This window comes from Pelmatolapia mariae, linkage group LG10_11 (assembly GCF_036321145.2).
Source record: "Pelmatolapia mariae isolate MD_Pm_ZW linkage group LG10_11, Pm_UMD_F_2, whole genome shotgun sequence".
Lineage (NCBI taxonomy): Eukaryota > Metazoa > Chordata > Actinopteri > Cichliformes > Cichlidae > Pelmatolapia > Pelmatolapia mariae.
Genome location: NC_086236.1, coordinates 561,132 through 572,176, shown reverse-complemented (window position 1 = coordinate 572,176; position 11,045 = coordinate 561,132). Strand labels below are relative to the sequence as shown.

At 45.1% G+C, this 11,045-nt stretch overlaps 2 protein-coding genes across 2 annotated transcripts in view; one reads left to right on the top strand and one right to left on the bottom strand.

Annotated features, from left to right (window-relative positions):
* Positions 1 to 3,259: 3,259 nt before the first annotated feature.
* LOC135933654 (GTPase IMAP family member 4-like) lies at positions 3,260 to 4,066 on the top strand. The gene has a single exon (XM_065471781.1). The coding sequence runs from the start codon at positions 3,260 to 3,262 to the stop codon at positions 4,064 to 4,066; it is 807 nt and encodes a 268-aa protein (XP_065327853.1).
* Positions 4,067 to 8,438: 4,372 nt separating this feature from the next.
* LOC134637343 (GTPase IMAP family member 8-like) overlaps positions 8,439 to 11,045 on the bottom strand; it is a 67,112-nt gene continuing 64,505 nt past the window's right edge. Inside the window, exon 3 of the mRNA XM_063487749.2 lies at positions 8,439 to 9,248. Within this exon, the coding sequence (XP_063343819.2) occupies positions 8,439 to 9,248 (810 nt within the window). The remainder of the gene's footprint in view (positions 9,249 to 11,045) is intronic.

Here is an 11,045-nt window from a genome sequence, read left to right as displayed (position 1 = left end):
TTAAAGGACGCACAGGTGAGACTGAGGTTACGGCAGACAGATGCCAACGTGGAAAAACCCAAGAAAACTACAACGGGAAAGAAGTCAAAGCTCAAGAATCCAGGAAGAAACCGCTAACTTCAGAGAAGTGCCAAACAAACGGGCTGAGCAGGTTCACCAGAAGGAAATCCCCTGAAGTCAGTTCCAGGGTCAGTCCTGCAGATGCTGCTCTGTCAGTAGATCTGACTTTAATGAACAGGTTAGAGACGCTTACAGGAGGAACTCTGTGTTCACAGCTGTATGAGCCTCCTGTCAGGGTTGGTGTTTCAAATGTTTCACAATAAAAACAAAAGAAGGACAAGAATAAAATAACGTTAATTAATGATGAAGTAACCAATCAGAGTTCAGTTAATTCAGGTTTTTGTTCAAACTCAGTAGAATTTTATTACAGAAAGTCTGAAGAGTCTGAAGAGTGATCAGTGATGCACTGAGCTGGTGAGCGTGTCGGTGCTGCAGAGTGAGCACACCTGTTTGAACCCGGGCCAGGTTCAAGCTTCAGCGGCAGGATGCAGCCACACGTTTTAACCCCTGGAGCCAAACCAATGCCACGCCCACTCTGAGCCGTGGATGCTGCCGCATCTCGCCGTTAAAGGGAGGATCCTCACGTCGGCAAACACAGCAGGTATAAAAATGTTCAGCAGGAGGAATTAAACTGCGACAAAGCTTCAGAAAACCTGAAGAGCAGAAACATGGCCGGCATGCCAGCTTGTAAGTACATTTACAGTGTTTGATTTTTATTCATTTGCTCTGAAATTCAGACTCACAAAAATATAAAAACGGGCTGTTTAACTGAACTCTGGTTAAACTTTGTCCACATGTCTTTTTCTTCTGTTGCTTTTATTGTGAAACATTTGGATCACCACATCCTGAAAGATGACCCATGTAGCTCATTTTACAGGCACAAGAACCAAAGCACTCTTTGCTCCTGCGTGTGGCTGAGGCTGATATGTAACGAGTCCTAACGTGTCAGAGGGACAAACAGTTCAGTGATGTTTCCGCCTGCTGACCTCATGACTGCTTTAACATTATGTTTGATAAATAAATGAGAGGAACCTCCCGCAGCCTGGTTCTCTGTAGGTTTGGGACTCATGAAAAACCACTGCAGGTGTGACTGCAGGTGTTACGGGATTCTGGCATCATCATCAGGAAACGCTGAACGATGCCAAAGGAAACACGCTGTCTGACAATTTTCTGTCACGAGCCTCGCGTCTTATTTAACACCAGTGACTCGTCCTTAACGATCCACAGACACTCACGTCACGCTGTGCACACGTTATTGTTTACGTGAGATGAACTGCAGAATCACAGATAGAGACAAAATTCTGTTAATCTGACTATCTGCAGGTTTTATACACACACGCAGTTACTGTCCCTCCGTTTACAAAGGCAGAGGCGTCACGCTGTGATTATTTTACATGTAGTTGTTTTTTCCTGTGTAATAATATTCAACATTGCTATCAATACATTTTTCAAAAAATGCCTCTCTGTGCAAAATGGGTTAAAAAAAATGGGTTCGTGGCAGGATCAGCCTGATGTTATTTGTATCCTGCTGTAACTTTACTGTATAAAGAGCTAACATCTCCAACATGCCAGGAGCTTATAGATTTTATTTATACAGCGCCAAATCACAACAACAGTCTCCTCAAGGCGCTTTATATTGTAGAGAAAAACCCAACAATCATATGACCCCCTGTGAGCAAGCACTTTGGTGACAGTGGGAAGGAAAAACTCCCTTTTAACAGGAAGAAACCTCCGGCAGAACCAGGCTCAGGGAGGGGCGGGGCCCACACTTCCCCCACACCACCTCTGCACCAAACGTCCCTCCTCGTTGTGCTCTCTGGCCTTCTGCTCTCGTTGTTAATAGCAGTCCGTCCTCAGACACATGCAGTAGTTCCACCTCTGCTTAAAACCTGCTCTGGATCCCACACTTCTCTCTAACTACAGGCCAAACTTAAATCCTGGAGATGATAGTTTATGAGAACGTCCTTTCTGGAACGCAATAACATCCTGGAGGTTTTCTGAACCGTACCCAGCACTCAAACAGCTCTTTAAGAGGTTTTAATGCCGTATTTTTTTGACTGACTCTGGTGACTGTGTGGTTTTCACACAGTGGATCCTTAAATTTTACTCTGTTGTTTGGGGCAGTGGGTGAGCATTGGTTTCGATCCACTTGGTGACGATGAATCCTCTGCTCCTTCCTCGTGTGGGGTCCCACAGGGCTCAGGTTCAGGCCCCCTTCTCTTTTCTCTCCACCTGCTCCCATACTAAGAAACTATGAAGCATATTATGAAGATATAACGGCTACTTTTTAAATATTAATGAGACAAACACTGTGGCGGTGTTTGGTGGCACCACTCTGACCTGTCGATCTGTGCTCCTTGGCACAGTTCATCAGGCCGACGAGCACAAATTCAGCTTTTTCCAGCCGACCAAAGCAAAGCCGATTCTGTCTCAGCGGCACTTTGAAACAGTGACCAGCCTCTGTTACCACTCGGCTGTGTTATTGGAGCTGGTGGTTCATCCGTCGCTCGTCTCATTGGTCCAGAGTCCCGCCTCACGGTTTTTACCTCGCTCCACTGTGTGAGATGTTGATTTGAGCTACTTAATTTTATTGCATTAATTTTTATTGTATTGATTCTTCTGTGCATCACTTTGGTCCATTGTGGTTGTTTAAAGCTGGTGTGAAATAAACAGGTTCCAGTTCCCTCGATTACATAACAGCGTTGTGGTTTGGATTGTTGTGACGTTTAGTTTTGGTTATTTCCTGGCTGAGTTCAGTCCTTCTGCATTCTTGGAAGGCTTTAAGAACCCATTAAACCTGAACTGCATTCCTGGCACGGTTTCACGTTCTCATGATGTGAAAACTGAACTTTAGCTGCAGCCTGAGGTTTTGTTTTAGATCATTTATTTTCCTCAGAACAGCTTAAGTCATTTCTCTGCTGCTCAGCGTTGACCTCATGTCCTGTGGGCTGTGATACTCCTGCCTCTGAGCGTCTGGTTTCCATGCTGCGTGTCTGCCTGTCATGCATCTTCGTCGTGGTTCCTGTGTGAGGTAGCTGTCAGTGCGGGTCACCTTGCCTCCTCACAGTCACACCTGTCTAGTGTGAATAACACCTAAATATAACTGTCCTACTGTGATGAGCTGGCTGAAGGAGTCCCGTTAAACGTATCAGTAACCTGTTTATGGTCTCTGGCAGATGCTGCAGCCCAACACCTGAGGATGGTGCTGGTCGGGAGAACCGGAGTTGGGAAGAGCGCATCAGGAAACACCATCTTAGGGAGAAAAGCCTTCGAGTCCACATCCTGTTTCTCTTCAGTGACGTCACAGTGTCAGAAGGAAACGGGAGAGTTTGGGGGTCAGACTCTGGCTGTGGTCGATACTCCAGGTCTGTTTGACACCAAAATGCCTGAAGAGCAGGTGAAGAGAGAGATTGCTAGATGCATCTCCTTCGCTTCTCCTGGTCCTCACGTGTTCCTGGTTGTGATCCAGGTGGGCAGGTTCACCAAAGAAGAACAAGAAACAGTGAAGATCCTCCAGGAGATGTTTGGAGACAAAGCAGCAGCTTTCACCATGGCCTTGTTAACCCACGGAGACAACCTGGATGCAGATGGAGTCGACTTGGAGATGCTAATTACCGGAAACGAAGCCCTGCACCGCTTCGTCCGTCAGTGTCATGGAGGATATCATGTTTTTAACAACAGAAAAGAGGATCCCTCTCAGGTCACAGAGCTGCTGAAGAAGGTCAACACCATGGTCCAGAGAAACCGAGGACGCTGCTACATCAATGAGATGTTCATAGTGGTCGAGAGAGCCATCAGAGAGGAGAAGGCGACTCTTCTGAGAGATTATCCAGGCATGGCAGAAGAAGAAGCGAGAAGACGAGCAGAGAGGAAGAACCAGTTCCTGAAGGGCGTTGGGATAGGAGCGGGTGTTGGGAGCGTGCTGGGCCCTCTGGGAGCAGCAGTGGGAGCAGCAGTGGGAGCTACAGCTGTAGCCATAAAACGTGGGGAGTGCGTCATACTGTGAAAATGTGTCGGATCACAGTCTCATCCTCATCCTGCTTTTTATGAGACTGTCGTCGTTTCATGGTGTCGTCATGCATTGTCATAAATATATACATGTAATGTAATAGAATGGAATAGTGTGTGTGTGTGTGTGTGTGTGTGTGTGTGTGTGTGTGTGTGATAAAAACAAGAAAACAGCTGTTTCAGCAAAAAATGTGTTTAAAACTAAAGATTTCCTGATTAATCATTTGACTGATAACAAACTGATTTCATGTTTTCACACTGAGGAGCCGACTCACTAATTTAATGGATAACAACAATAATTATATATTTATTTATTTAGTATTGAAATGATTGTAGAGCTCGTGCACAGCTGTGAGTTTAAAGAAACAAGATGTGTTCACTTCCAGCACTGTGACTGTGGGACAGCTGTGCTCACACACTGGCTGCTGGTAAAATTAAATGTGTCTTAAAGGTGATGAGAGTCTTTACGTCATTAATCATTATCAGTTATTGATCATGTGATATATGGGGTGCTTTTCTTTACAATCAGTACGTTACTGTCATGGTCCGTGGCCCTGTGTCTGAGGAGTGTGTGGGATGCCCTGGTGGCCACACCCCTGGGCTGGGCCATCACCTGCATCCCATTCTGGGCAATTACCTGGAGGACTATTTAACCCTGCGCTGACGGGTGCTCCACGCCGGTCCGTTAGTCACCCGTCAGTGGTAACTAGGTTCCCAGCAAAGGCTTTGTATATATGTGTCACCTGTCCTGCTGCCCCGATCACTAAGTGCACTATCTGTCCTCATTCCTGCCTCCTCGGATTCGCTTCCCACGGGCACACTCCCCCCTTCCGAGCCCCAAGGTCCCGCTCTGATCGTAAGCCAATTACTAAAGCCCTGTCTTGTTGTGTCTCTCTATCTCCCCGCTCACTAGTAATTTTCTCCCTTTCTGTTGCATCTCCCACGGTCCCGATTACGGCTTCCCTGTGTTGTTTGTCTTCCCACTTTTCTTCAGTTCCTTGTTTTGCTTCCTTGGTTGTTCCGGGTCACCTTTTGTTAAAACAATAAACTGTTCTTGCTCGCGTTAGACGCATTGAGTCTGCTTTTGGATCCTGCTTGTGTGCGCGCACTGCGGTTCATGACAGTTACAGTGGATCATGACTCGGTGCACGCTGCACCAGCTTAAGAAAACAATATGATGATGTGTTTTTAACCTGACTGTGTCAGCGGTACAAATGTGATGTTTGTAATCATATAAAGGTTAATGACTGTTTACAATAAACAACTGCTTCAAATAGTATGTTCATCACTTACATTTAGACTACAGTTATGTACACATCAACACTTATCCATGCAGCGCAGCAGAAAGAGAGTATCATCAGTGTGTTTTATAGTTTTATTAAACACAGTCTCAGTAAGTCCAATTTATTTTATAGCACTTAAGACAGGGAACAGTTAGAAAAACCTTCACAGACGTGAACGAATGAAAGTAACCCACAGCAAAGACAAAGTGAGCACATTTACCTAGAAAAAAATGAGTTTTAGCTGCTCTTTAGAGTTGAAGCTGTGCAGGGCGAGTGGTGGCGGCTCCAGGTCTGGAGCTCAGAATCACCTTCGGTTCAGACACACAGGCAGAAGATCAAGAAGACCAAGTGGTGCGCTCACTGCTGTTCACTCGCTCTGCGGTAGAGTATCACTTCCTGTTCCAAACACAGTGGTGTTTCTGAGTAGCTTATCTGCTTAGCAATTTAATTAAAAACTTTTAGATAACTTCTGTTTTCATAGTATAATCTTAACGTGCTTCATCTGAATCACCCTTTCTGTGTGCTCACTCCCTAATTTATAGCCAAAGTATTCACTCACTGTCTCTGTACTGTTTCACTAGCTTAGCTTAGCTCGTAGCCGACTCGTTAGCACCATGGCTACTTCACCTGTCCCTCCTGCACTTTCCTGCTCATTGTGTCAGATGTTTAGTTACTCCTCGGCCTCCTTGAGCAGTAATGATACTTGTAACAAATGTAGCATATTTGCAGCTCTGGAGGCCAGGATTACTGAATTGGAGACTCGGCTTCGCACCCTTCATTCACCCGTAGCTAGCCAGGCCCCTGTAGCTGGTGCAGCCGACGATAGCGTAGGCCCCGCTAGCTGTTCCCCAGCAGACCCCAAGCAGCTGGGGAACGAGGGTGGCTGGGTGACGGTGAGGAGGAAGCATAGTCTTAAACAGAAGCCCCAGGTACACCACCAACCTGTTCATGTGTCTAACCGTTTTTCCCCACTCGGCGACACACCCGCCGGGGGTCAAACTCTGGTAATTGGCGATTCTGTTCTCAGACACGTGAAGCTAGAGACACCGGCAACCATAGTCAATTGTCTTCCAGGGGCCAGAGCAGGCGACATTGAAGGAAATTTAAAACTGCTGGCTAAGGGTAAACGTAAATACAGTAAGATCATAATTCACGTCGGCAGTAATGACACCCGGTTACGCCAATCGGAGGTCACTAAAATCAATATTGAATCGGTGTGTAACTTTGCCAAAACAATGTGGGACTCTGTAGTTTTCTCTGGTCCCCTCCCCAATCAGACCAGGAGTGACATGTTTAGCCGCATGTTCTCCTTAAATTGCTGGCTGTCTGAGTGGTGTCCCAGAAACGATGTGGGCTTCATAGATAATTGGCAAACCTTCTGGAGGAAACCTGGTCTTGTTAGGAGAGACGGCATCCATCCCACTTTGGATGGAGCAGCTCTCATTTCTAGAAATATGGACCAATTTATTAAACCCCCCAAAATATAAAAATAAATAAATAAATAAAATAACTGTCTTTATTCAAAGAGTTCTGCATCTGGGTCCATTCATTCCCCAAACCCTGAGACCCTTCCATGTGCACAGGGTGAATCTGCTGTTGTGGCCATTTTTGTTGAATGTTTATAAAATGCAATTTGTATTCATTTTAGTTTTTTCTTTAAAGTTGTAAGAATATACTGACCTAGTTTTGTTATGTAAATTTGTAATTAATTTTTGGAAAAGTTTTTTGGAAAGTGATTGGTTTATTAGCTTATGAACCCTCCCATTAATCAGAGGATTAAGAGCACCCTGGAGGGGTGTGGTAAATGTTTTTGTTTTTTGTTTGCCAAATGTCAGATGGGAAGATGGGAGGGTTAGAAAATGATTTTTTGACCAGTTCTGAAGTTGTTAAAGCAAATTAAGTTAACTTTCATTTAATTTTAAGTTGTAAGAAGTTATTTGGTTGATTTTTGTTTATAATTTTGCACGAAATAAATGCCATATGATTTTTAAACAATGGAGTCAGAAGTGCGTTCCAAAAACAAACCTCCCGGTGCCACCCACGGCCTTTTCTTGGACTTTTTTGGTGTTTGGAACATAAAAGGCTGCGATCATCTGTGAACAGCACTGGGTGGTGGACCGGTCAGTTCTGGTAGGCTATAGCAAATGCCAACTGGGGTCAAATAGAGGATATTGGGCCCTCAAGTCACCCTCATGAAGTCTGTTTCTGATTGGTTGGTTAGAAAAGGACTGCTGGAGGTCATTTTGCAGTTCGGCCAGTGTGATCCTGCTCCTTCTTGTACAAAGCCACAGATATTGGTCCTGTTGATCAGTTGAGGGCCTTTTATGGCTGTGTGCAGCTCTCTCAGTCTCATTGTCCTGGATTTTTGACCAAGCATTTTGAGGTGGTTTTTTTGGACTCAAAGCTTTGTTTTTTGGATTTCAAAGATGGTTTGACGTACATGTTCTGTATTATTTTGTTCTGAGTTCAGTATTCACTAGTGCTTCTGAGTTTTTTTTATATATATATATCTATATATTTCTAGTTCATGGATTCCTTTTGTGTGCAAGTCTCAGTGATTAGTCCTGAGCATCCCCTTTGTTTAGCCCTTCTTGTCTTCGTTTGTGTTTTGCCTGCTGTCAGTGTCAAGTATTTACATGCCATCCTGAGGAGTTGGACTACCTGTTAAACCTCTGTACCACCTCATGCCAATGCAAGAAAAAAAGTCAAGGAAGAAAAAAGAAAAAACAACAGTGACATCAAAGAACTGAAATAAGTTTAATATCACCATCTGTGTCTCTGTGACCCGGTTTTGCGAGCCGTAATTACATTTACAGAAATCACAAATGCAAAGTATGAAAGGAGTAGAATAATTTCTGTACCTTTTACACATGAGAAATCAAGGAAAAATGTTTTCCCACTAATAAAAGCGACATTAAATACATACATACATACATACATATTGAGATCAGGAGCACCGCAGATAATCATCTGAAAGTTAGAAGTCACTAATAATGAGGATCATCAGCTCCCAAATACACACTGAGTACCCTTGTTGTAAAGAACTCCCACAAAAACTCTCAAATCGTGATTAAATATCAACAGTTTTTACAGTATAACGCATTCTCCTTGTTTCACTGCTACAACCGCAACTCCCACTCCTGCTCCCAGGGCTGATCCCACTGGTCCTAATATTAATCCAACACCTGCTCCTATCCCAGCAGCCTTCAGGAACTTGTTCTTCTTCTCCGCCCGTCTTCTTGCTTCTTCTTCTGCTATCTTTGGATTTTCTCTCCGAAGTCGTTCCATCTCTTCTCTGATGGCTTTCTCAGCTTCCTGCAGCATGTCATTGGTGTAGTATGTTGCTCCATTTCTCTGAACCATGGTGTTGATCTTCTCCAGCAGCTCTTTGACCTGAGAGCGATCCTCACTCTTGTTGTTAAAAACATGATATCTTCCTTCGCACTGATTGATGAAGTGATGCAGAGGCCGATTTCCACTGATTGAGCTGTGGATGTCGACTCCATTTTGCAGGTTGTCTCCATACGTGAACAAGACCATAATATAACGTGCTGCATCTTCTCCAAATATCTTCTGAAGAATTTTAATCGTTTCTTCTTCTTCGCTTGTGAATCTGGTCGACTGGATCACAACCAGGAACACGTGAGGACCAGGAGCAGCAAAGGTGATGCATCTAACAATCTGTGTAACCACCTCATCTACAGACAGGGTGGTGTCAAACAGACCTGGAGTGTCAACTACAGTCAGTGTATGACCATCCACCTGGGCTGTTTCTTGCTGACACTCCAATGTTACAGAAGAAAAAGAAGAAAAAGACTGAAAAGCTTCTCTTCCTAAGATGGTGTTTCCCGCTGCACTCTTCCCTACTCCAGCTTTCCCAAGCAGCACCATCCTCAGGTGGAGGTCCTTTGCATCTGTTGAAGAAGATAAATAGATATCGTTAGTTGGCCTTCCTGAGGCAGCTCATCACAGTCGGACAGTGTGGACTTTGGCAGATTAGTGTCTCTGTGGCTGTTTCTGGTGCATCATTATACATGATTCTGAGAAATGATATTAAGTATGTTTTAATTGTTAAACACAGAATAGTAGTAATCATGATTTATATGTGATTTTGCTGATAGTCACTGATCAGAATATTATCGGGTGTAAGTTTAACCAATATAAAAAATAAGAAAATATCCATCGGCCATCTTTTTGTGCTAGTCTCATGCCGGGTCACGGGAGCAGCAGCATTAGCAGAGAAGCCTAGACCTTCCTCACCCCAGCCACCTCCTGCAGCTTGTCCAGTGGGACACCAAGGCATTCCCAGGCCAGCCGAGGTCTCCCCCAGGACCTCTTCCCTGTGGGACATGCCCCACACACCCTTCCCAGAAGGCATCATAATCAGATGTCCAACATACCTCAACTGGCTCATATCCCTGTTCTTGTTCTTTTGGTCACTACCCAAAACTCGAGACCATAGGTGATGGTAGGGACCCAGATCCACCGGTAAATCAAGAGCTTTGCTTTTGTGCTCAAGACACAGAAATTCTTAAACTCCTCTACTTGGAGTGAGGCATCCATGACCTGGAGTGGGCACTCTGTGGGCACCCGGCTGAGGACCATGGCCTCAGATTTGGAGGTGCTGATTCTCATTCCCACTGATTCACACTTGGCTGCAAACTGTTCCAGTGTGATCTGGAGGACATCACCTGACAAAGCCAACAGAACCACATTTTCTGCAAAAAGCACGGATGAGATTCTGAGACCACCCAAGTGGAAGCCTTCTGCCACTTGGCTACTCTTCGAAATTCTGTCCATAAAAATTATGAAGAGAACTGGTGACAAAGAGCAGCCCTGGCAGAGTCCAACAACCACCAGTAACAAATCCGACTTTTTGCCAGCTATGCGGACCAAGCTCTTGCAATGGTTGTATAAGGATCGAGTGGCTCATAGCAATGAGCCAGACAGCCCATATTCCTGAAGCACCTCCCACAGGACACTCTGAGGGGTACAGCTGAACGCCTTCTCCAAGTCCACAAAACACATGTAGACTTGTTGGACAAACAAACCTGAGGTTTGACTAACAGACGGACTCTCCTTTACAGCACCTGGGCATAGACTTTCCTGGGGAAGTTGAGGAGTGTGATCCCCCTATGGTTTCCCCCTTCTTAAAGATGGGAACCACCACCCCCACAACATCCAGAGGGTTCAGGAACTGAGGGCAAACCTCATCCAGTCCAGGGGCCCTACCACCAAGGAGTCATTTAACTGCTTCAGTGACCTTACCCCACCAATGATTGGTGAGCCGTCCCCCTCGTCCCCAGATTCTGCTTCCTCTATTGGACACACCAGTGGGATTAAGGCGGTCCTCGAAGTATTCCTTTCACCACAAGGCAATTTCCTCAGTCAAAGTCAACAGCGTCAACAGCAACCTGCACTACATGGTGCCATGTGCACTTATGGACGCCCTTGCGTTCGAACATGGTCTTTGTTATGGACAAACTGTGGTTTGCACAGAAGTCCAGTAACAGAGCACCGCTGGGGTTCTGGATCCAGGCCTCACTGTCATTGCCCACATGAGTGTTGAAGGCTCCTAGTAGGACACCTGGTCTCCCATAAAGACTACAAACCAGAATAAATCACTTTGATGTTTGAATGCATTCAGTGTTGGGAAATAAAAGCTTCCCTCAAAAGTAAAAACTAACAAGCCTG

Bases quoted from the DNA above. Each gene is read 5' to 3' on its own strand.
- LOC135933654 (XM_065471781.1), top strand. From the start codon at position 3,260: ATGGTGCTGGTCGGGAGAACCGGAGTTGGGAAGAGCGCATCAGGAAAC.